The 27918-nt window shown below is 38.5% G+C and overlaps 1 protein-coding gene across 1 annotated transcript; it reads left to right on the top strand.

Moving 5' to 3' along the window:
* The first annotated feature begins 24492 nt into the window (after window positions 1-24492).
* Window positions 24493-25521, top strand: LOC117318576 (adenosine receptor A3-like). The gene has a single exon (XM_033873575.1). It carries the CDS (start codon window positions 24493-24495, stop codon window positions 25519-25521), a length of 1029 nt encoding a protein of 342 aa, XP_033729466.1.
* The last annotated feature ends 2397 nt before the right edge of the window (window positions 25522-27918 follow it).

Below are 27918 nucleotides of genomic sequence, written 5' to 3'. Positions count from 1 at the left end.
AAAAGTTTGAAATAGGTGTTGTTCAGGAAAACCATGATTGCGCAATCATGTTACAAAATGGCTGCCATGTCAAAGTTTTTACGAGGCCAAAAAAATAACAACACTTTGTTGGCCCTGCTTCCTTAACATCTTCACCAATTTCCAGCTCAATGGCACCAGTGGAACTGGAGAAGAAGTATAAAATGTGTTTTTCAAGATGGCTGTCATGGCAGCCATCTTGGATTTCTGGCCGACCCGATAAATAGCTACACTTGGTAAGGACCATCTCAGGATCATTTCTGGTAAGTTAGAGCTGAATTCCACCAGTGGAATTTGAGAAGAAGTTTGAAATAGGTGTTGTTCAGGAAAACCATGATTGCGCAATCATGTTACAAAATGGCCGCCATATTGCTGCCATGTCAAAGTTTTTACGAGGCCAAAAAAATATCACTATGTTGGTTCGCCTTCCTTGACATCCTCATCCATTTCCAGCTCAAAGGCACCAATGAACCTGGAGAAGTTTAAAATGTGTTTTTCAAGATGGTGGTTATGGTGGCCATCTTGGATTTCGGACCGACCCGAAAAATAACGAAAAATAACAACACTTGGTCGGGATCATATCAGGATCATTTCAGGCAAGTTTCAGCTCAATAGCACTGGTGGAAGTTGAGAAGTTTGAAATGTGTTTTTCAAGATGGCGGCTATGGCGGCCATCTTGGATTTCGGACTGATCTAAAAAATAACAACACTTGTTCGAGATCATATCAGGATCATTTCAGGGAAGTTTCAGCTCAATAGCACTGGTGAAACTTGAGAAGAAGTTTTAAATGGGTTTTTCAAGATGGCGGCTATGGCGGCCATCTTGGATTTCGGACCGACCCGAAAAATAACAACACTTGGTCGGGATCATATCAGGATCATCTCAGGCAAGTTTCAGCTCAATAGCACTGGTGGAACTTGAGAAGAAGTTTAAAATGGGTTTTTCAAGATGGCGGCTATGGCGGCCATCTTGGATTTCGGCCCGACCCGAAAAATAACAACACTTGGTCGGGATCATATCAGGATCATTTCAGGCAAGTTACAGCTCAATAGCACTGGTGGAAGTTGAGAATAAGTTTAAAATGTGTTTTTCAAGATGGCGGCTATGGCGGCCATCTTGGATTTCAGACTGATCTAAAAAATAACAACACTTGGTCGAGATCATATCAGGATCATTTCAGGCAAGTTTCAGCTCAATAGCACTGGTGAAACTTGAGAAGAAGTTTTAAATGTGTTTTTAAAGATGGCGGCTATGGCGGCCATCTTGGATTTCGAACCGACCCGAAAAATAACAACACTTGGTCGGCATCATATCAGGATCATCTCAGGCAAGTTTCAACTCAATAGCACTGGTGGAACTTGAGAAGAAGTTTAAAATGTGTTTTTCAAGATGGCGGCTATGGCGGCCATCTTTGATTTCGGACTGATCTAAAAAAATAACAACACTTGGTCGGGATCATATCAGGATCATCTCAGGCAAGCTTCAACTCAATAGCACTGGTGGAACTTGAGAAGAAGTTTTATATGTGTTTTTCAAGATGGCGGCTATGGCGGCCATCTTGGATTTCGGACCGACCCGAAAAATAACAACACTTGGTCGGGATCATATCAGGATCATTTCACGGAAGTTTCAGCTCAATAGCACTGGTGAAACTTGAGAAGTTTTAAATGTGTTTTTCAAGATGGCGGCTATGGCGGCCATCTTGGTTTTCGGACCGACCCGAAAAATAACAACACTAGGTCGGGATCATATCAGGATCATCTCAGGCAAGTTTCAACTCAATAGCACTGGTGGAACTTGAGAAGAAGTTTTAAATGTGTTTTTCAAGATGGCGGCTATGGCGGCCATCTTGGATTTCGGACCGACCCGAAAAATAACAACACTTGGTCGGGATCATATCAGGAGCATTTCAGGCAAGTTTCAGCTCAATAGCACAGGTGGAAGTTGAGAAGAAGTTTAAAATGTGTTTTTCAAGATGGCGGCTATGGCGGCCATCTTGGATTTCGGACTGATCTAAAAAATAACAACACTTGGTCGGGATCATCTCAGGATCATTTCTGGCAAGTTTCAGCCCAACAGCAGTGGTGGAACTTGAGAAGAAGTTTAAAATGTGTTTTCAAAATGGCGGCTATGGCGGCCATCTTGGATTTCGGACCAACCCGAAAAATAACAACACTTGGTCAGGACCATCTCAGGATCATTTCTGGCAAGTTTCATGTGAATCCCACTGGTGGAACTTGAGAAGAAGATTAAAATGTGAAAAGTTTACGGACGGCGCACGGCGCACGGCGGACGACGACGGACGAAGCACGATGGCTATAGGTCATCCTGACCCTTCGGGTCAGATGACCTAAAAATGTCTTGGCAGATGGTGAAACAGATGCTGGCGTAGGTGTCGGTCGGGAAACAGGTGCTGGTAGTACAAGTCAAGTCCTGCCCTGCATGTAGGGCGTAAGAATTTTACCTGCTGCCCCCATTGCATGATCGTAAGAGGCGACTAAACTTGGAATCTTTATCTTTTCTGTTCTATCTTAACAACTTTCTTCTTCCTTATGTCTCCCTTGACAATGCCTCACTATTGGCCTTTAGTTGAGCGTTCGCCCCTGTGAGGAAAGGCTTTGGGTTCTGTCCCCTGGCCGAGACATATCAGAGTCTTTAAAAATGGTAGTTGCTGCTCCTGCTTAGCGCTCAGCAAATTAGGAATGGGACGACTGGTTTGCCCGTTTTCAGTATAATGTGACCGGGTGGGGTGTGCTGCTGGGTGTCTTCGGCAGTATGCTTTAGTGAGGTAGCACTCTAAATCGGCAAAAGATCCGGCCTATCACATGGAGACTTAACACAAACATACCGCAGCCTCCCAAAACACACATACGCACTCATCACACGCATACATGTCGCACGCACGGGAGGCCGTCCTTAAATTACCTTAGCTGTTAATAGGACGTTAAATATTGAAACGACATTTAATTAATCCAGTCCAATATTTGTACATATCGACACCCTGATCAGCATTTTAATAAAGCGGTTAATGAGTAACACTCATCACTACTATTTGTAAGATTAGGTGTATTTTAATTAATTTAGAATTATTGATATTTACAATGAAAATGCTAACTCATAGACTGCTAGAGATTTTGTTATATGTATTTGATAATATTGTAGTTTTCCCCTTGTGAGTCGGCCATTAGATATGAAAATGAAATTGAAATATTTAGATGTCAAAGTATATATTTTGATCAAACCGGATATATGTCCACTTAATTGACAATGTTATCTGGATCCTTGCCTGATACTTCAAACATCAATGCCTATTTTCTTTTACTAAGTGTCTTCTTTAGCGTTTCTGTTCTTATAATGGCTGATATCTATTCGCTAATACAAGAAGGTGGGCTGTAGGCTTTCACACTAGTATTCCAAGGACCTGTATACCTTATGACGTTAACGTAGTTTGCGTTAACAGTATATATATTGAGCGTGATGATGATTGGTGCTATTCGTAGTATGGTCACGTAGTATTACTATCCATAGGTTTAACACGTGTGAAGATAAGCTCCGATGCATTCTATGCAGAGAATTGTCCTATTAAATGTTCGATTGTTACAAATTAACTGCCGTGTTTTGTTGTGTTTCTAAAATATATATTTTATTTTGCGTTTCTATATATTGATGTAATGTTTGCAGTTATGCTTTATGTTAAAAAAGTTATTTTAGCTAAGTAGCTTCTAAATCAGTTTTCACAGGGTTGTGAAATTATACAAATGACACGCAAGATTTTAGTACATTTTAGTACAAATTACGAGTTAGATGCAGTGGAAACAATTGTCAATTAAACTGCAACTTTCAGCTGTTAAAGTGTACAAATATCACTCAAGATATTAGTACGTTTCAGTACAAATTGAGAATTAGATATAATAGAGAGAAATAATTAAACTGCACCATTCAGCTGTGTAGTTACAGGAATATGTACTGATACCCACTTGATTTTAAAACAAAGTCATGCACTACAAATATCCAAATCAAATGAAACATTCCATTAAAGTTACGGAAAACTTCTGGACTGCCATCTTCATTGTAAACAAATGAACAAAAGACGCACCTTCAGTACCTTCTAACAAAAATGGATAAATATATATACAACAGAGCTAACAATGATTTTGTACGCTCTCCCGCTCGTCATTATTATACCATATCCATGGTATGACATCATGACGGTCATGGTTGATTAATCCTTGAATAAATATCCAGAAGTGATCTCTATGCCATAAAAAAGTCGGACATGTCCGATGCTAGTTGAAATGCCTGGTAGTTCTATTGTCGGCACCATTTTTTTTTCTCTCTCAAAAAAGGACATTTTAATCTCTGCTTAATTCATACATTTGACATACAAGTGATAATTCTTACTGCTGGGGGGGGCAACGGATCTATAAAAAAAATCCAGCCTTTTTAGGTCATCTGACCCGAAGGGTCAAGATGACCTATAGTCATCATGCTTCGTCCGTCGTCGTGCGCCGTGCGCCGTCCGCCGTGCGTAAACTTTTCACATTTCAAACTTCTTCTCAAGTTCCATCAGTGCTATTGAGCTGAAACTTGCCTGAAATGATCGTGATATGATCCCGACCAAGTGTTGTTATTTTTCGGGTCGGTCCAAAATCCAAGATGGCCACCATAGCCGACATCTTGAAAAACGCATTTTAAACTTCTTCTCAAGTTCCACCAGTGCTATTGAGCTGAAACTTGCCTGAAATGATCCTGATATGATCCCGACCAAGTGTTGTTATTTTTCGGGTCGGTCCGAAATCCAAGATGGCCGCTAAGCCGCCATCTTGAAAAACACATTTTAAACTTCTCAAGTTCCACCAGTGCTATTGAGCTGAAACTTGCCTGAAATGATCCTGATATGATCCCGACCAAGTGTAGTTATTTTTTAGATAGGTCTGAAATCCAAGATGGCCGCCATTGCCTACCCCAGTTCTATAATCAGACTATATCATATATATATATTAATACTTTGATGCTTTTAATATAATTTACATACAAATAAATAGATTTTTACAAATTACTTTTGTTCTGTTACTATTACTATTAACATTTGTTTAGTCTACTCGGAATATTTCTTTTAATGTTAATACATGGTAATAATGCCTACACTGTACATGTTAAATTTATATTTATTAAGATCCATAAAAGACAGTTATACAATTTATGCTATAATCAGGTTGCTATGAAAGTTAATTGCTTATTATTTCATATTTCATTAAGATGTAAGTAAATTGTATTTCATTTTATTAAGGAATTGAAAATTATTTCAATTAGAATATTTATTACTGTACATATATCATGACTGTAAAGGAAGTTCAGATAATATATCTATATTACGTTATTGATTATTCAAAATATTGAAAGTTTACAGTATTTAATGAATTATGTGTTTTTTTATATAAGACATTCTCTACATATATGTACTCAATTCAGGCAAGTAATTATAAAATGAACAATCATTTTAGTTGATATATAATAGGTTATATATATTTAAATGTATCATTAGAAAAATATACATTTACAACTGTACATATTCACGAGCATTACCTAGTTAAATTAATGTTCTGACATAACGTACACACAAGTATGTAGTTCTGGACTACCCATAATAAATGACAGTATCTGTTTAATTGCTATTATTATTGGCCATGCATGACTGACTCTGGCCTGACACCCCTGATACTGTGCCAGGTGAGTTTTAGGAGCCAGCTACAGGTACTGTCCTGAGTTCACAGAAATGCCTGTGTCAATACTGTCACTGTATGGCTTCAAATGATGAAGCTGTGCAAAGCAGGGTCACAGTGTTATAACCTCAGGCCAATTAACAGAACAGTAAGATTATCTCCTGACTTGAAGGAAAGGACTGTAGCTCTCCATTTGAGAGGCCTTAATCAGACCAAATTTACATGTATAAACTAAATACCAGTGTAATTAAGGTGGAAATGTCAAGATAAGTTGTAAAACCATTAACAAATTGGTTAACAGGTTTAAGAAGACAAACTCTATTGAAAATGAAAATAATTGTAAAGAAAGAGATTAAAGTAAAAAAAAAAAAAAAAAAAAATTCAGTGTAATTCAAAATTGTATAATGAATGTAAATTCACCATTTCCCAAAACCAACCTATAGCTTTATACCCGTAATTAGTACACATTGTTCTCATCCAGGAAATAAGAGTATAGAGCCTGAGGTAAAATTTGCCTCAGGGCAGTTGGACACGGCAACCTATGTACCATTTACCTGTAAAACTGACCTGTTGGAACTACATCTTTTTCTATCCCATTCAGTCAATATCTATCATGATATGTGTCACTCATACATGGTATGTAACAGATACAGGTCATGAATGTACAATGGTTGTTCAAGCCAATTATAAAATCATAAAGTTAAATGTTCAAACTTAAAAAAAAAAAAAATGCATAAGGCCCGCTGCAGTTGGTGTATGGAATGTTTGATAAGTATTTACTTAACTCAAACATGAAAATTATATTAATCTATGTTGATTTACATATTGACCTCTAATACTCTATACATGCTTCCATTATAATATCAAAGACATAAAGTAATAGAACCAGTTTGAATTTTTTTTTTTCAAATATTTTTTTTTCTATAAATGACTTATAACTGTTTTAATAATACTGTAATAGGGCCAGAGGAAACTGGGGCTAGGTAAAGGTAAGGGGTGATGACCAGTTTCCATCTAACAATTAAGGGGGTCTTTATCTAGTTAGATGACCGTGTGTACACCTGTCCAGATCTTCACACCTTACGAGGTAAACTTGGAGGAAGGGGTCATTATTGGGGTCAGTGTAAATCTGTCTTTTCTCCACACCCCTGTAATCACGCTTGATATACAGGTAAATATTGACCTGGATGTTGGGGGTGGGGGGGGGGGGGGGGGGGGGGGGGGGGGGGGGGGGAGGAGGATGTATCTGATATAACTGTTAAAAGAACTCCATGTATGACCTGGATTTAATGAGGCAAGCATGACAAAAAAATGGTTGGTTTACCAAATAGAAATGTAAGTCTGATGTTAAACTGTAAATCAAAATTAGACATTAGATCCGGAATATGCTACCCAGGTGATAAAAAAAAACTTTCTTTTTTATTGTATGCTAAGGTAAATATAAACTGTTGGAAGAAAAGTATTTGAAATATATTAAAAACAGTACTTAGTACTTCGAGTACAAGTTATGTCCAGTACACAATCAAACTCTACATTTTGAGAGACCACAAACAACTTGCCAAATTTATATACATTTTTGTTTATTGCCAATTTTCTACTAATTGACGTGGCTTGTTAAAACTCTTCAAATCAAAGGAATGCTATCATACATTTTTCAACGAAGTGCCAGATCTATTCATTTTATGTAGGGTTTACTAATAGAAAAAATCTATTATATTATATATATAGATGCTGTTAGTTAACCAACGAAAAATGACCCAACAAAATAATAAGATGATATATACAAAGATAAAACAGTAACACATATCTTATTGTTACATGTTTAAGGAGAATAAATATGTAAGAGTATACATCTATCTATAAATATTATGTATATATGTACTTGGTTACAGGTACATGTGATCTTAGGTAGGATTGGGGCCTGATAGGACTCCAGGTAAACTTGGAGTGCACTCCGAGTGCACTCCAAGTTTACCTGGAGTCCAAACGGAGTGCACTCGGAGTGCACTTTGTGTAACCTTTAGTCTACACTCAACTGTACATGTATACCACTAACGCTATGTCACAGGAAGAAAATGCGGGACATAAAGACAAACTCCCAAATTCCTGCTGGTTCTTTATTTATTCACTAACCGGAGACATTTCCAGACGTACAAACATAAAAACCCCTGAAACATAAAAACAGCCGGACTAAGTACAATGTATATACGGTATATATCAATATATACCGGCTAATACTACGTGTATACGAATACGCGCTTAATGTTGATATTCAATAAATATCTATTACACGATAAATACCTATTCTGTATAATATAATATACCTTCCAAGAATAGTGTCACGTCGTTTACATACATCGTAAGGTAGTAGTTGCTGGACCCCGGAGGATACGTCTCAGCCAACGGTTAAATGGCAACTGCGATGATTCGCGTGAGTTATGGAGTTTTATCTAACGTTCTCTCACTCTTGCACGCTTTTTCACACTTTCACACCCTAATTTACATATAAGACATAAACAAGACTAAATAAGGACAATCACGAGACGACCACCTGAACTACAGACAAGATACAGGCGTTACTATAAATAGACAAGGTAATGTCCATAATACAAGTAACTCGACGACACATACATATTTGTAAATCATATATACAAATATTTAATTAGCCCCATACTTGTACCGGTGACAGCTATTTGAATTCAGACAATACCTTGAACGATTTAATTGCAGTAATTAATGACAATACCTTTTCCTGTATTGTTTTACACTTTGACATACGATAATGGTATTCTTTTTCACAGGAATGTCATTTATAGTATAAGTTGGGCTTTCCGTTTCATAGTGTGATTTTTCTGCTCTCCCAATTGTAATAATTGAACTATACATATGTATGCATTAAACTGCCGTAAGGGATCATTTTCCTATAATTTTCACGACATTGGAAACAAATTGAATATAGCGCGTGATGATGAATTTGTTTGCAGTGTTGTGCGAATTATACCACAATAACTTTGCAAAGAAGAAATTTAATACTTATATATCTGTTTTAGTTTTTCTCTTATATTCAATCTGCATCATTGCTTTCACATTTTCGCGATGTCAATGGACCTGTCTTTGTGATATCACGAATACAAGCGAAAGTTCCCGACAGATATATAAATAATTATATATTTATTTCGTAGAAATCAACAAAAAAATCATTGACTTTGATTTCAACATTCCACCGTGAGAATATTTATATTGTATACAACATATATAACTACATAAATTGTTACGAGTTACATTGATCAATCTGATCAGTTGGGATTTTCTTTTTAATCCGGTAGCACGAATTTATAAAATATGAAAATATAAAAATATAAAATATACAGTAACAAATACAGTAACGTCATTTCATGACGACGTCGCACACTTGTTTTTAATATCACTGCACCAAATGTGAGAAATATTATCTGATATCTTTCTTTTTGTTTGAAAAATATATATATAGTGACAATAGTGAGCAAATGGAAATATTAAATCTTGGCTATGGTTGGTGTTATATTGCCAAGGCAGTAAACGCCGTGCACATGTAATACATAGTTAATTAATAATAATAACTAAAATAATACACACCACAACCAGTTTGAAGGAAAAATACTCCATACATCCTATTTGAAATTATTCAGATATATATTTGTATGCGATATAACAGTGGGTACTAAAACAGAACCTTGCCTAGTCCATGTTGAAATGACAATCGGTATCAAACAGAACCCTGCCGCAGTCGATGTCTCTGAATATCTCCGAAATAAGACGTTTCGTCCACAAGATATATTGGGTGGTGCAGCCCGTGACACAGTCATTTTAGCTTGCGAATTCCGTCCGTGAAGTCGTAACTCCAACCATTACAAAATTCTCTTGCAAAGTCTAGGCTTACAGTACATCGCTATTGTACAGCATTGCTATTGTGTTATCAATATGCGGAGTCAAGTAGGGCCTATATTACAGTAGGCGAGGAAAGCGTTGCAAATCGTAACCCGTCATTTTCTAGCTCGAAGCCCATTACCCTCAAACTTCAGTTCAGTTATTTTTAAAGGTTTTTATAGCATAAATGTGGAAATTCTCGGGTGTTTTATGCAAGAAATATTATTTCATATTAAAATCTGCCGCGAGGGTAGGGCGTAAGAATTTTAAATATTTTTAACAACTTTCTCCCTTATGTCTCCCATGTCTGACTCACTTTTGCCTTTAGTTGATCATGAGCATTCGCCCATTTGGGTTCTACATGTCCACCGATACATACCAGAGACTTTAAACGTAGTTGTGGCTACTTAGCTTAGCACTCAGCATTTTGTTTGAAGCGAGACAACTAAATGGGGATATTTTTGAGCGTAGCCTGTCTACAGCATGAGCGCTACGTGTGTCAACCCAAAACATATACAACTGTCAAACATGTTTAATTACTAATGAAGTATAAAGTGCGATTTTGACACCCTGGGTCTCAAGCAAGGGACATGTCCGGGCAGAATACAACAGTTGCTACCCTCTGGCCATGGTCTTTTCTCCAATATCATATGAGGTTCCCAACAACCATCCCTCGCCTTACCGGTAAAGAAAGTGTCCGAGAGGCGGAAATATTCACTAGTCACTCCGCGAGTGCTCTAAAAATGGAATTATTCCTTCAATCTACAAACTGACTTTCAACATGACACTTTACATCCAAAATAAATCGAAATATTACGTATGAAAATAAAAAGGCAAGCACGATCGTGGCAAATAATATCCAGTAGACAAGCTAATATCAAAGGAGGTGGTGCATGGCGGCCCACGGCCGAATCTTATTTTATGCATGATATTATAATAGACTTTTACCAAATACATGTCATTTTAGACACTAAAACGAAAATTGGCAAATGCTGTATACGCAGTGCCACCTAACATGATTTCTGTAAAAAATGTGTACCCTCCCTTTTAAATTAAATATATTTCTTATACAAAAGTACTTGATAAATTTCATATTGCATTGATAGTCTCATGTGATGTTATATTTTATAAAAACATGTGTGTTTAGCATGAATTTGTATAATAGAAAGTGTAATTACAGCTTTTTTTTAGCAATTTAGCCCTCCTATGCACCACCTCCTTTAGGAAAGAATGGGCAACAGTTTACTAAATAATTTCACATTATAAGTCCCAAACGCGAGCAAGCAGAACACAATTGCGTTACCTAACCCCAACCACCTGAATACGCTACAACCAGTAGCTGTTAACAGTCAAAGAGAGATAATTTACAAACAGCAAACGGGAGAAAAATAGTCAATGATGAAGATTATTGGAGTGGGGTGTGCACAGGGACGCTAATTTTTAAAATCACTGAAATACACGTAATAACTTGCGGTACGACGAAGGACCGAAACGGATGGATTAAAAACGAAGAAACGTATAATATATATGTTTATTTTTAATAGTAAGTGACGAGACGTGTATAACGTTATATCAGAGCTGATATACTAACTAGAATATAGACGTCTAGTTACATATACACACGGTATGTTCACCGAATCGGACCGAAATAAAATCGATAAGAATAAAAGGAAACAAGGTGTAAATGTTCACGTGTATAGAGTATTTTTTATAACAATTAAAAAAAAAAACCCAAAAAACAAAGATCTATTTGAACAACACCAAAAATGCATATGTAGTTGTCATGTCAACAACAAAAATACATGTAATTCCAATACAGTATTCGCCTATAAATCATGTCTGCAAATATATGACTACTGTGACAAATGTATATTCCATATGAAAAATAGAAATAAAAGAAAATTACGAATGTTTTTTTAATTACATATCGATTATTCAAAGGAACAAGGACTTATCTCCAAAAAATAAAGGGCCTTATCTCAATTTTATCGAACGGTTTTTAGATTTTAATAAATTGCAATAACGAGTGTGCTTTTCTTTAGATTTTGTACATTATATCATTTGAAATGGTCTAAGTCTGTTAAAAATTGATTTGAAGTACGAATTATATAAGAAAATCGATATGACAAATTCGTCTACAAACACGCCCTACAAATACAGAGAAGTGGTTAAAGTATTGAGACACACAAACTATCAACTATATAATTAATACATGTTGACTGATTTGCATTGATTTTTTTTATGATTTTTACGGCGGTTTTGAAAAGCAACTATATAATTAATACATGTTGATTAATTTGCATTGCTTTTTTTTTTTAATGATTTTTATGGCGGTTTTGAAAAGCTCCGGTAGATATTTTCAGCTCTTTCATATATTTAGATATCTTCCCATGCTTAATTTTCTTGAAGATGAAATGCTTGCACTGAAAAAATGTCATGTTTTCTTTTACTTCTTTATTCTTACTTAATAATGCCGTCCCGTTCTTCTCGTTTGGGGAGGAGGGAGGGAGGGGGCGTTTGCTATGTCAATTGGAAAACAACAATGGATCGGTTAAAAAATCACGATGTAGTTTGTGTTTAAAAAAAAATAGTAATCATGTCATGTTATTTCTAATGTTATATTGTTTGCATATTTCGAGCGTCAGTGATCTTTTTTTGAGAAGTGGTTGGCCCTAAAAAGGGCCGTTTTGTACAATTATATTCAGCGGCTGCTGAGACATCGGCGGATCCTGGAGGCATACTTCTTCATCCCTGTATTCCTGGATGTAGTTACTGTATTGTCCAGGTGTACCAGATCAGGATGGAAGTCTTCTGGATACTTAATATCCGGGAACCGCACGAAGTCTCTATCATATTTCTTCGACAGGAGAGCGTTGATTTTTCCTCTGTTTGTCGAAAATTGTCTTATTCATGCCTGGTTGCTTGAATCTGCCTCTTGTTATGATTTCTGCAAGCCATACCCGTTGGATGCCGGTGTTGCGCAGAATTTCGACTATTTCAACTATCCTGTTGAAAATCTCTCTTGGTCTGGACTGCGTGTTTATATCGTTTCCTCCGACGTGGAGGAAGGCTTCGTCTGCTGCTGCTGCTAATGCCTTTTCCAGAGTGGGTTGGTCCAGTCGGTCGGTCCGTAAACCTCCTCGGCCGCAAAAGATGGTGGTGCAGGGTATCTCCAGGTTGTCGTCGCAGAATCTTCTCAGCCGCTCGATGAAACTGCTTCCGAATAGAACTGCTTTGATCATGATGGCTTCTTTCTTCTAGTAAATGTACTTAAACACCGTGATACGCCACCTTTTATGCGTGTCTTGGGTGTAAGATAACCACGCCCATCTTTCTCTGGCTCTTTTAGACCAAAACACGTGATAGGTTTGTTGAAGCCCCCTGATTTGATTCGCTAACTGTTCAATTGGGGTTCCATCATAACTTGTAATCTATTGTAAACGGGGCCCAGCAGGTAGGGCATCAGAATTGTACCTGTTGCCCCCATTGCATGATCGTAAGAGGCGACCAGACTTGGGATCTTTTCTTTTCTCTTCTTTCTTAACAACTTTCTTCTTCCTAATGTCTCCCTTGACAATGCCTCACTTTTGGCCTTTAGTTGAGCGTTCGCCCCTGTGAGGAAGGCTTTGTGTTCTGTCCCCTGGCCGAGACATACCAGAGTCTTTAACAAGGGCCCAATGGGCCCAAATCGCTCACCTGCAATGCAGTGATCTTTTCATACATGGATCCTGCAGTTATTTGAAAGCATGCTACAGGACCAATATAATGTCTCTCTGCACTTTGGCTTTTCACTAAAAGTCATTTAAAGATGACCCAAACATACTTGATCGACGTGACCTTGAATGTGAGTCAGGGTCATTCATTTGAAAAAACTTGGTAGCCCTTCACCCCAGCATGCTGCAGGCCAAATATTAGGTCTCTGGGACTGTTGGTTATTGAGAAGAAGTCGTTTAAAGATTTTAGCCTTTTTGACTCCTGTGACCTTGAATGAAGGTCAAGGTCATTCATTTGAACAAACTTGGTAGTCCTCCACCCCAGCATGCTACAGACCCAATATCAACTCCCTGGGACTGTTGGTTATTGAGAAGAAGTCGTTTAAAGATTTTAGCCTTTTTGACTCCAGTGACCTTGAATGAAGGTCAAGGTCATTCATTTGAACAAACTTGGGAGCCCTTCGCCCCAGCATGCTACAGGCCAAATATTAGGTCTCTGGGACTCTTGGTTATTGAGAAGAAGTCGTTTAAAGATTTTAGCCTTTTTGACTCCTGTGACCTTGAATGAAAGTCAAGGTCATTCATTTGATCAAATTTGGTAGCTCTTTACCGCAGCATGCTAAAGACCCAATATCAACTCCCTGGGCCTCTTGGTTATTGAGAAGTTGTTTAAATATTTTAGCCTTTTTGACCCCTGTGACCTTGAATGAAGGTCAACGTTATTCATTTGAACAAACTTGGTAGCCCTTCACCCCAGCATGCTACAGGCCAAATATTAGGTCTCTGGGACTCTTGGTTATTGAGAAGAAGTCGTTTAAAAGTTTGAGCCTTTTTGACTCCTGTGACCTTGAATGAAGGTCAAGGTCATTCATTTGAACAAACTTGGTAGCCCTTCACCCCAGCATGCTACAGACCCAATATCAAGTCCCTGGGTCTTTTGGCTATTGAGAAGAAGCCGTTTAATTTTTTTTAAACATATTTGACCCCTGTGACCTTGAATGAAAGTCAAGGTCATTCATTTGAACAAACTTAAGTTGTTTAAAGATTTTAGCCTTTTTGAACCCTGTGACCTTGAATGAAGGTCAACGTTATTCATTTGAACAAACTTGGTAGCCCTTCACCCCAGCATGCTACAGGCCCAATATTGGGTCTCTGGGCCTTTTGGTTATTGAGAAGAAGTTGCTTGAATGGAAAGTTGACGCCGGACGGACGACGGACGGACGACGGACGCCGCGCCACGGCATAAGCTCACTTGCCCTTCGGGCAGGTAAGCTAAAAATGGTAGTTGCTACTCCTGCTTAGCGCTCAGCATATTTGGAGTGGAACGACTGGTTCGCCCGTTGTCAGTATAATGTGACCGGGTGGGGTGTGCTGCTGGGTGTCTTCGGCAGCATGCTTCAGTGAGGTAGCACTATAAATCGGCAAAAGTTCCGGCCTATCACAAGGAGACTTAACACGAACATACCGCGGCCTCCCAAGGCACACATACGCACTCACCACACGCATGCATGTCGCACATACGGGAGGCCGTCCTTGAATGACCTTAGTTGTTAATAGAACGTTAAACAAAATAAACCAAACCAAACTATTGTAAACGATGGAGGTGACATTCCCTGCAATCGGATTTTACAATTAAACAATTGAAGTTACTTCAACATATAAATCATTTGCATCAAAACCTGCACAAATTAATATTTTTTTCATAATTGTCTATAAAAAAAATATTAAAGGTGCAACCCATTCTCATACAGCTGCCCTGCAGGTAGGGCGTTAGAATTGTACCTGCTGCCCCCATTGTATGATCGTAAGAGTCGACTGAATTTGGGATCTTATCTTTTCTCTTCTTTCTTACAAACTTTCTTCTTCCTAATGTCTCCCTTGACAATGTCTCACTTTTGGCCTTTATTAGTCCCCTGCCGTTTGAAAAACGGGGGGACTATAGGTTTACCCTCCGTCCGTCCGTCCGTCCGTCTGTCACGCAATAGTTGTCCGGACAACTCCTTCTAAAGTGCTACTCCGATTTTAATAAAACTTGGTATACATGATCAGTATAACATGTAGTTGTGCATCCCACATTTTTTTTTCTCGAAAAACCAATTTTCAAAATGGCCGCCGACTTATCATTGGTTGAGACTTGTCCGGACAACTCCTTCTAAAGTACTGCTCCGATTTTAATGAAACTTGGTATACATGATCAGTATAACATGTAGTTGTGCATCCCACATTTTTTTTTCTCGAAAAACCAATTTTCAAAATGGCCGCCGACTTCTCATTGGTTGAGACTTGTCCGGACAACTCCTTCTAAAGTACTACTCCGATTTTAATGAAACTTGGTATACATGATCAGTATAACATGTAGTTGTGCATCCCACATTTTTTTTTAAAATTCATTCTTCAAAATGGCTGCCGCCTTCTCATTGGTTGAGACTTGTCCGGACAACTCCTAAAGCACTACTCCGATTTTAATAAAACTTGGTATACATGATCAGTGTAACATGTAGTTGTGCATCTGACTCTTTTTTTCTTCAAAAATTCATTTTTCAAAATGGCTGCCGGCTTCTCATTGGTTGAGGCTTGTCCGGACAACTCCTCCTAAAGCACTACTCCGATTTTAACGAAACTTGGTATTCATGATCAGTATAACATGTAGTTGTGCATCCCACATTTGTTTTCTTCGAAAAACCAATTTTCAAAATGGCCGCCGACTTCTCATTGGTTGAGACTTGTCCGGACAACTCCTCCTAAAGTACTACTCCGATTTTAACGAAACTTGGTATACATGATCAGTATAACATGTAGTTGTGCATCTGACTTTTTTTTTCTTCAAAAATTTCTTTTTCAAAATGGATGCTGGCTTCTCATTGGTTGAGGCTTGTCCGGACAACTCCTCCTAAAGTACTACTCCGATTTTAACGAAACTTGGTATTCATGATCAGTATAACATGTAGTTGTGCATCCCACATTTTTTTTTCTCGAAAAACCAATTTTCAAAATGGCCGCCGACTTATCATTGGTTGAGACTTGTCCGGACAACTCCTTCTAAAGTACTGCTCCGATTTTAATGAAACTTGGTATACATGATCAGTATAACATGTAGTTGTGCATCCCACATTTTTTTTTCTCGAAAAACCAATTTTCAAAATGGCCGCCGACTTCTCATTGGTTGAGACTTGTCCGGACAACTCCTTCTAAAGTACTACTCCGATTTTAATGAAACTTGGTATACATGATCAGTATAACATGTAGTTGTGCATCCCACATTTTTTTTTTCGAAAAACCAATTTTCAAAATGGCCGCCGACTTCTCATTGGTTCAGTCTTGTCCGGACAACTCCTTCTAAAGAACTACTCTGATTTTAATGAAACTTGGTATACATGATCAGTATAACATGTAGTTGTGCATCCCACATTTTTTTTTAAAATTCATTCTTCAAAATGGCTGCCGCCTTCTCATTGGTTGAGACTTGTCCGGACAACTCCTAAAGCACTACTCCGATTTTAATAAAACTTGGTATACATGATCAGTGTAACATGTAGTTGTGCATCTGACTTTTTTTTTCTTCAAAAATTCATTTTTCAAAATGGCTGCCGGCTTCTCATTGGTTGAGGCTTGTCCGGACAACTCCTCCTAAAGCACTACTCCGATTTTAACGAAACTTGGTATTCATGATCAGTATAACATGTAGTTGTGCATCCCACATTTGTTTTCTTCGAAAAACCAATTTTCAAAATGGCCGCCGACTTCTCATTGGTTGAGACTTGTCCGGACAACTCCTCCTAAAGTACTACTCCGATTTTAACGAAACTTGGTATACATGATCAGTATAACATGTAGTTGTGCATCTGACTTTTTTTTCTTCAAAAATTCATTTTTCAAAATGGCTGCCGGCTTCTCATTGGTTGAGGCTTGTCCGGACAACTCCTCCTAAAGCACTACTCCGATTTTAACGAAACTTGGTATTCATGATCAGTATAACATGTAGTTGTGCATCCCACATTTTTTTTTCTCGAAAAACCAATTTTCAAAATGGCCGCCGACTTATCATTGGTTGAGACTTGTCCGGACAACTCCTTCTAAAGTACTGCTCCGATTTTAATGAAACTTGGTATACATGATCAGTATAACATGTAGTTGTGCATCCCACATTTTTTTTTCTCGAAAAACCAATTTTCAAAATGGCCGCCGCCTTCTCATTGGTTGAGACTTGTCCGGACAACTCCTTCTAAAGTACTACTCCGATTTTAATGAAACTTGGTATACATGATCAGTATAACATGTAGTTGTGCATCCCACATTTTTTTTTTCGAAAAACCAATTTTCAAAATGGCCGCCGACTTCTCATTGGTTCAGTCTTGTCCGGACAACTCCTTCTAAAGAACTACTCTGATTTTAATGAAACTTGGTATACATGATCAGTATAACATGTAGTTGTGCATCCCACATTTTTTTTTAAAATTCATTCTTCAAAATGGCTGCCGCCTTCTCATTGGTTGAGACTTGTCCGGACAACTCCTAAAGCACTACTCCGATTTTAATAAAACTTGGTATACATGATCAGTATAACATGTAGTTGTGCATCTGACTTTTTTTTTCTTCAAAAATTCATTTTTCAAAATGGCTGCCGGCTTCTCATTGGTTGAGGCTTGTCCGGACAACTCCTCCTAAAGCACTACTCCGATTTTAACGAAACTTGGTATTCATGATCAGTATAACATGTAGTTGTGCATCCCACATTTGTTTTCTTCGAAAAACCAATTTTCAAAATGGCCGCCGACTTCTCATTGGTTGAGACTTGTCCGGACAACTCCTCCTAAAGTACTACTCCGATTTTAACGAAACTTGGTATACATGATCAGTATAACATGTAGTTGTGCATCTGACTTTTTTTTTCTTCAAAAATTCATTTTTCAAAATGGCTGCCGGCTTCTCATTGGTTGAGGCTTGTCCGGACAACTCCTCCTAAAGCACTACTCCGATTTTAACGAAACTTGGTATTCATGATCAGTATAACATGTAGTTGTGCATCCCACATTTGTTTTCTTCGAAAAAACAATTTTCAAAATGGCCGCCAACTTCTCATTGGTTGAGACTTGTCCGGACAACTCCTCCTAAATTACTACTCCGATTTTAACGAAACTTCGTATACATGATCAGTATAACATGTAGTTGTGCATCCCAATTTTTCTTTTCGAAAAAAAAAAAAAAAATTCAAAATTGCCGCCCGCTTCTCATTGGTTGAGGCGTGTCCGGACAATCCTAAAGTACTACTCCGATTTTAACGAAACTTTGTATACGTGATCAGTATAACACGTAGTTTAAAAAATGGGAAATAAATAGTTGCACTTCTGGTTGAGGCAGGGGACTTTGTATTGCTGTTGCAATACTATCCATCCTTGTTTAGTTGAGCGTTCGCCCATGTGAGTAAGGCTTTGGGTTCTGTCCCCTGGCCGAGACATACCAGAGTCTTTAAAAATGGTAGTTGCTACTCCTGCTTAGCGCTCAGCATATTAGGAGTGGGACGACTGGTTCACCCGTTGTCAGTATAATGTGACCGGGTGTGGTGTGCTGCTGGGTGTCTTCGGCAGTATAAATACTATAAAGCACTATATAAGCACTATAAATCGGCAAAAGTCCCGGCCTACCACAAGGAGACTTACACAAACATACCGCAAATATACTTTTAAGATGGCTCGCCAACTTCAGATGCCAGTTTAAATTGAAATTCTTCATAATTTACGGTAAATTCTTTCTGGCTACATTTCTTTTGCCCAGTAAATTCCAAAAATTAGATATTTACATATTTTCCTATTTTTTCTAGTCTGCTCTTCAATAGGCATAGTTATATAACTGCAAGCTATTCAATAACATAAAAATAAAGTTGTACATTACAAGTACAAATGCACATGGTACTTCCCAACAGTGCAAGCACGGAAAACTTGACAAAATAAAAGCCTGGACCCAAACAGTAAAAGTTATCTTCAATAAATATTCCCTATGCATTAGCATAGATGAAATGTTATGCACAGCTGGAAATATTTGAACTTGCAGGAAACCCAAAGATGTGATTTCATCTACAAAGTATTCACACCTATAGAGGATTTGTCAGTGGTCCAGTATCAAATGCTCGAGTTTGCAGGGAATCTTTTCACCTCCATGACGGATATTGCACATAGACAAATAACGCAACATATACTACAATACAAATAAAAAATAATAAAATAAAAACACGGATGTCTGGTGTCAAAGCACTTACCCCAACCTGAATTAAATTTGAGAAGCCACTCCTCCGCCATAATTCTATGTAGTTCGGATCCTCTCCCCTTCCTCTAACTAAACTTTGTGTTACTCCCTGATGGTCACATGCGGCAGTTCATGGTAGTACCTTCTCATACCCGTTGGGTTCAGATGGACCCCATCGGCCAGCAACTGAGGGGACATAAGGCGCCCCTGAGCGACCCAACCCTGTCCACGATCTCCGACTTACAGGGACGTGGACATGTTGAGCCGTGCTCGGCGAGCCCCATATTCCACCCCAGTCGCTGCCCGGAACCATGTAAGAGGGAACATACTTATGACCGCCACACGGGCGAATGTTCACCTATCTATCAAAGATTATACAAAAACCCCAATGAACTGCGTCCATACATCCCACCAAACTGTTAAGATAATATTCCCGGCAAAAACCCTCTCCGCACGGTTATCGTACGTAACTGGATGTTTCAATTTCAGGAACTGAAACAGAAGTGAGCAGACGCAATCGCATTACTTTAGTAGGGTAGAACTATATAAAACTGGCATCAGTGCCACGCTATCCACTCAAACTCCTCACTGCCCTGCAGGTAGGGTGTAAGAATTGTACCTGCTGCCCCCATTGCATGATCGTAAGAGGCGACTAAATTTGGGATCTTATCTTTTCTCCTCTTAACAACTTTCTTCTTCCTAATGTCTCCCTTGACAATGCCTCACTTTTGGCCTTTAGTTGAGCGTTTGCCCCTGTGAGGAAGGCTTTGGGTTCTGTCCCCTGGCCGAGACATACCAGAGTCTTTCAAAATGGTAGTTGCTGCTCCTGCTTAGCGCTCAGCATATTAGGAGTGGGATGTCCTGCTAGATGTCTTCGGCAGTGTGCTATAGTGAGGTAGCACTATCAATCGGCAAAATTCCGGTCTATCTCAAGGAGACTTAACACGAATATACCGCAGCCTCCCAAAACACACATACGCACTCACCACACGCATACTGCATGTCGCACGCACGGGAGGCCGTCCTTAAATGACCTTAGCTGTTAATAGGACGTTAAACAAAATAAACCAAACCAAACCGTCTAGATAGATCCGGATCTGTCTTGACTCTCTGAGCTAAACCATTCGGTGTTGTCAAACGGTCCTTCATACGTTCAGCCATTAGCCTATCTTTGACATCTCTCTCTGGAGATCTCTGGTAGATAGGTCCTCTAATACCATTCAGATAGGCTGTGACGGTTCGAAGCAAAGCCTCGATGGCATTGATAAAGCTGTTAGACACCAATTGCGTTCGGAAGAACGTCCAGTGTTTCAGACGACCATGATAGGATTCCACAATCCACCTCGATTTGGTGATAGTTCAGTGTCTTGTTCTGGTTCTGCTCGGGTTCAGGTTCAGGCTGATTTTTGTTCCGAAGATACTTCATGTAGCACTTCTGGCAAATAAGTGCTTGTTCCTTTGCTGACATCAATCCTTGTTGCATCAGCGTATCTAGGAGCCATTTATATTGTGGACTATTTACATTGCGTGCACTTCTGTTCTTATTGCCACTACGTTTCTTGAAGTATAGTTGACAGCTTTCTCCAACACATTTACCCTCCATCCTAACGATTGGTTTATGAAGCGTCGATAAAGTAACAAAATAGCAAGCCACCGATGATTGCTGTAAACAGCTAATACTTAGTAGTTTGGTACAATTATGCGAAAATGTGTGATAAATAACGAACAACTAATTACACAAAATAACAAGACAATATAATAAATCACATTCAATACCTCCAAGAAGCGCAGAATTGATTGATTACTTAGAACAAAATAAAGTATTTCATATGGATAATCTATCTGTTCGATGTGGCGTGGTCGGCAGGCACAAAGAAAGTGAGACAAGTCAGGGTCCCAACCCTTTGGAGATGGGACAATAAAACAAGGAAAGTGAGACAAGAATAGCTAGCGTCGAGTCAATGATTCCGTAAACGTATAGACAAAGACAAGAAGATACGGATAAATGTACAAGGCCACACGATCAGAAAATTCAAAAAGAGGACAACTTGAGATAGAACAGTATTCATGTATCAGTGTGTCCTCAGTGTAAATCTTTATATCGATACTGTTTATTTAGTCGTTAGATATCATAAAACTGTCATGAAAATATCCGCTCTGATATTCAATATAAAATTTTGTATATAATAAGCTATATAATGGGGTTTCAAACAAGGTTGTTACTCATTTTTCCTTTTCTTTCAATTTACAACCACATTCAGGCGGCGATATGAGAACGTTCCACCACATGGAATTAGCTGATTTTTGGTACACATATGAAACAAGTAAAGCTCTATCCGATTTTGTGATGGAAATTTGCATCCAAAACTATATAACGGGAGAAAATTGCAATTTGATGGCATTTTTCTTCATAATTGTGTCTCTGCAAGTGCATTTTCATCCGAGAAAATTTATGTTTTATGAATAAACACGATGTTTTGGAAATATTTATCAAAAGAAATGTATACTATCTTGCGAATTACAATTTCGAGATTACCTTCTTTAATTTACGACCTTATATATTTGATGCTCAAAATGACAACTTTAGAAAAATACGTTTTCACTGACATGAAATCTGGGTGTCGGAAAGGTGTAAAATTATTCTTCGGAAAAGAAAAAAAACTAGTTGAGCTAGATAAGAAATTATACGGGGGCAGGCTCCTATGGAGAATTAACATTACTGGAAACAGGCCCTTTTGGGATCCCTTTTGGGATCTTATATTTTCTCGTCCGTCTTTACTTGTCTCCTTTGGCAATGTCCGAATTTTTTGCGTTAATGAGTATAATGTGACCGGGTGGGGTATCCTGCTGGGTGTCTTTGAAAGTATGCTTCAGTGAGATAGCACTATAAATCTGCAAAAGTTCCGGCCTATCACCAGGAGACATAACACAAACATACGCACTCACGGGAGGCCGTCCTTAAATGACGTTTATTTAAGTTGATGGGACATTGAACAATAAAAAACCAACCAAACCCTGTTTAATGGACACGAAGACGAGATCGAATACCCCATTTTGTTTTATGAAGATGAAACCCTAAGTGCTTTGCATGGACAGAGCAATCGAGCCATGCGAGGATGGATTCTTAATAGGATCAGGCGAGCACTGCAGGTAGGGCGTAAGAATTGTACCTGCTGCCCCCATTGCATGATCGTAAGAGGCGACTAAATTTGGGATCTTATCTTTTCTCTTTCTTAACAACTTTCTTCCTAACGTCTCCCTTGACACTGCCTCACTTTTGGCCTTTAGTTGTGCGTTCGCCCCTGTGAGGAAGGCTTTGGGTTCTGTCCCCTGGCCGAGACATACCAGAGTCTTTAAAAATGGTAGTTGCTGCTTCTGCTTAGCGCTCAGCATACAAGGAGTGGGACGACTGGTTCGCCTGTTGTCAGTATAATGTGACCGGATGGGGTGTGCTGTTGGGTGTCTTCGGCAGTATGCTTCTGTGATGGGACTTAACACGAAATACCGCAGCCTCCCAAAACACATACGCACTCACCACACGCATGCATGTCGCACGGCACGGGAGGCCGTCCTTAAATGAACTTAGCTGTTAATAGGACGTTAAACTAAATAAACCAAACCAAACAAGGTATGTCCAGACCAAGCCTTCTTATCAGAGCAGGTAGAGAGAAGGACGAACCCACTTCTGGTCAATCATGAAAGAAAGCACACTGGCAACAGCTGTACCATAGAAAGCGATATGGCCAGGGGCAAGATTGAAATCCCTAAACAACTAGAGAAGGAAATCTGCAATCACATGGACAGATGCCTTTTCCGGATCAACCTTCCTGCCGACACACCAATTACAGGGTTTGTGGGGTATGCTTTTGGAAAGATTGTAAGTTCAAAAGTATACACCTCGCACACTTCTAATTTGGTTGATACACTCATTAGAGGTCTAGAAGTAATGTTATGTGATGTACAATTAAGAAAAAAAAATTCTTATACGTACATGAAAAATTAGTGCATGGTGTGATAGCTGTGCCGGTGGGCTACGCAATGATTATATACTTATATGAACTGATTATTCGATATCATTTCTGCATTGCGATATTTTATTTTTAACGTGCAATAGCAACCAGTTTGTTTGACATCAGTGATTTTTTCCTTTTAACATTTTTGTGTCTTCGTATTAACGCCAGATAGCACTATCTCACCACTATTACAGACTTGTCATGTAAGTTAGCTCAAAACGATCCCAAGAATTGTGTATGGACACATTATAGGTGGGCTAACTCACACGGATAAGTCATTTTTACAGCACTGATGAAGTATCGGATTTTTTACCACACTATGGAAAATCGACCTAGAAACATTATTCACGGTTAAAATAATTTGCCAAAAGTTAAACTCTTTGATTTATTGGGTTATGCCATAGAGAATTGTCATTACTGCGGTTACAATCCGGGAAAAGTGTTTAAAAACTATCAGTTAAACTTGGTACGCTTTGCATTAATATATGCAACACCATAGATGGCGTGGGTACCTATAGAATATATAGTGATTGGATTCTGGGTAGAAAACTTATCTTGTTTGGTATAAAAGTACGTTTCAATTAAGATGAATCGATGGTGATTCCGACGTCATAATAGATGCTGGCTTTAATCAATTGTATTGCAAATGTATCTTCCGTGCAACAAGACGGATACGATTAATTTTAGAGGTACCGTAAAAATACAAAAGCATATATCATTGGATCTTTTTATGCACTGTCCAAAGTCGTATCAACGATGCAACGTATGTATGTTTTATGATTGGACAACTGGTATATATTCAAGAGCAAAATCTGGCTCCCCATACCAGAGTTGATCTTGAAACATACATGTGTAATCCTTTCCTAACTGGAGACATAATGGTAAATTACTCCAACATCTCGTCCAATAGTTCCCTGGAGGAAGACGTGCCTTTAGCGTCATTTAGCTTTCTATTCATTCCGGTTTTTCTTCTGGCTATCGGCGGTATTCCAGGAACTTTATTTAGTATTCGCTTTTTTAGCAAAAAAGTTGGAACGTCCACTACGGCAACAAATTTGATATTGAATGCTTTAGCTGTATTTGACTTTCTTGCGTTACTTGGTGCCATTCCATTAGCTATAGCGAGTGTTCAACTTTTCGTTAGATGGAATCAGGAAGATTACTTCGCCATACTTAATGCCATAACAAGACTTCCAAGACATTATTCCAATTTGATGCTGCTCTTCATCAGTATCGAGAGAATCGTTAGTGTTGCATGGCCACACAAGATGAAAGATATTTTCACCAAAAGAGTTGGAATGATATACATCATCGTTATCGCCATCATCGCTCCACCGACTCTCGTCCCATTTGCCATGGAACCCAAGTTCGTGCTTTTAAACAAGAGGACTGAAGATGATGTTCAATATCTAATGCAGTTACCACAAACATTTGTTGACCAGAAAGTGTATGATGTACTGTATGAGATTGCCGTGTTTGTTTATTTCGCTCTGCCTATTGGTGGTGTACTTGTTTGTAATTTGACACTAGTTATTTTGTTGTTACGGAGGTTTCGTTCTAGACACAATTCTACTGGAACACTGACTCCAGCACAGTCTAGAGAATTGAGGACAACACAGCTTGTCATGGCTGTTAAGGCGATATTCCTGCTTTGTGTATTCCCACTCGTTGTCATTTTACCAATCACGTCAATCAAAGGAAACTTTATGCCTGTGAAAAATATGATGCTGATAATTTCTTGTTCTCAACTCCTGGAGAACATAAGCTACTCTATGAATGCTGTGGTATATTATATTGGAAACAAACGTTTCCGAGAAGAAGTAAGCGAGATGTGCAGACACTTCAGAAAACCTAAAATGACCACGGTGGAACCGGTCACAGGTCGTGTACCTGCTACGAATCCATGATTTCTACAAGGTTAGATACTACTTAAATTATTAAATTCCTATTTAAATGTATATTTATTTGTTTTGTGTCTTTTTCTTTTCGATCAATACGAAACTATAAACGTATATACCTTATCATCTTTCAGCGCCTTTCTTGCTGAGTGGACGACTTGTTTGACGCGTTTTTATGTTAATCAGAGTTCAGTTTCAGTTAAAACATGTATGGAAATATCGCACAAATACTAATTATTCCTGACAAAGACTCATTTAATTTACAATATATTTAAAGCAACTATCAACACAACGATTAAGAATTCGCAGAAATCAGACACAAACGTGTGTCATTAAGTGTAAGGCGTGATAGGCCTTAACAACAACTCGAGCACTTTAACGTAGGCCTATAACGTTATGACAACTTGGTTGGTGTTGGGAGCCCGGCCGCATCTATATATACTACATTGGATGATTATTTTGGCTTGTATAAATTATTTATGTGGATTGTTTCGCCATGAACATTGAATTAAGCTGGACATTCGCCTGCGTCAGCGTGCTCGAGTTGTCGTTAACTTTAGGCCTGGAATACGTGTGTTTATGACACTAGGCATGGATAGATTTTCTGATTTAGATTGAAGGTTAGTTGTCGACGTGTTTAAATAAATTGTTGTGACATTTTTTGCCATTTTCGCGTTTGTTTGCTTTAACGTTACTAATACAGGTCAAAGTTGAGGTTGAAATTAGTCCCGTCACATGTGGAACAAATTCACGTGAATCTTATTGACGTATAAAGCAATTGTATTGACAAATAAAGCATACGTTTAACCGTCAGTAGTTATGTCAGTGTGAGTGACAGTTGCAGGATACACCCACCCGGTCACTTTACGCTAACAACGGGCAAACCAATCGTCCTACTACCATAATGCTAAGCAGGAGTAGCAACTATCATCTTTCAGACAGGGGACACTACCCAAAGCCTCCCAAAGCACTAACCACAACGCATGCATGTCGCACGCACAGGAGGCCGTCCATTAATGACATTAGATCTTGATAAACCCATCCAACTTTTAAAAATGGCAGTTGCTACCCTTGCTCAGCGCTGAGACAAACAGAAACACGTGGATCTGTCTCTGGGGTTACTTTTCACTATAGCATAGTTAATTTGCTAAAAGTTACATAATACACCGAACAAAAGCGATTGCAGTGGATGATTCACAATATTGATAATTAGAAACTGCTCTATTCTATTAAATTAATTGAATACTGTCCTACCTTTTGATTACACAGTATAGCCAATACCACTGTGAATATGTGAATCTGCTACAAACGTGTGCAGTGGGACAGGTGGACCATGAACAGGTCTTAGATATACCCTTTCTTTCCTCGCTGATATGACCCTAAACACAATGAAAAGCCACCCACAGCCGAAACAGTTGCAATTAAGCCGAAAAAGAGAGGGGGAAAAAAACCCCAAAAAACAATCGATTTACAAAATCAAGGATATCATGGAAATTCTGCCGTTTAGGATTTGCGGCATTTTTTAAAAATAATTTGTGGGTCCTGCCATGATCGTATACATGCTGTGCTCCATGAATGGCTGGTACATCCCTTGTTGAACCTGCTTGTGTTCTTTGAGCAGATTCCAGCTGCCATAACACGTTTGTACACAAGCATCGTCTTGGTTGGGGGTGGGACTGCACTAGAGAAGGTGTCGGCAACCGTTTCCTCAGAACACATCGCAATGTTTATTGTTTTGTCAGAAAATTAAAGAAGTTTACTGTCAAATTGTGATTTTCTTTGGTAGATCCTCTGAAGAAAATTGTGACAGTGCCTACATTGAATCATACCCTTGGGTGATTGTTGACTCGGATATCGTCATACGCTTTCCCCATATTCTGACATGGTCCTCATCAGATAAGTCATGCTCCTCATTTTGTCTACTGCTGCCAGGTGTAGGTTCTGCATTTTTGATTGAGACTCATCTTGCTGGTATCAAATGCTGCTGCGATAGGATACGCTCGAGTCCTGCTTGTGCTTTCCAATGAGGTAAATAACCTATTGTATCATCAAATACTGCTGATAGTACAGTATAAACAAAATGTGCGTCAATCATTATATATTCATGCATCTTGCACAGACCGTCCTTAAATGAACTTAACTGTTGATAGGTTAAACAATACTGAACCGAATCTAGCCGAAATCAAAGTTTTCAACCAATAAATAAAATGTAAAATAAAAATGCAGAGTTGGCCATATGAAATGACATGGACGTGTTTTTACAATGAGTCCAAATAATTCATGGAAGTAAGAATGTATTGACGATCAAAGGACAAAGTAATTATTTCATGTTCAATAATACTTATTTTAAATCATAATATGTTTCATTTTGTCAGCTTATGTGATGCAATGAAAGATAAGACTTTC

This window comes from Pecten maximus, chromosome 1 (genome assembly GCF_902652985.1).
Source record: "Pecten maximus chromosome 1, xPecMax1.1, whole genome shotgun sequence".
Classification (NCBI taxonomy): Eukaryota; Metazoa; Mollusca; class Bivalvia; order Pectinida; family Pectinidae; genus Pecten; species Pecten maximus.
The sequence above is the reverse complement of the archived record's forward strand: the minus strand, read 5'-3'. Positions and strand labels throughout refer to the sequence as shown.

What these genes read in the sequence shown, in the direction of transcription:
- LOC117318576 (XM_033873575.1), top strand. Translation starts at nt 24,493, where the DNA reads ATGGTAAATTACTCCAACATCTCGTCCAATAGTTCCCTGGAGGAAGAC.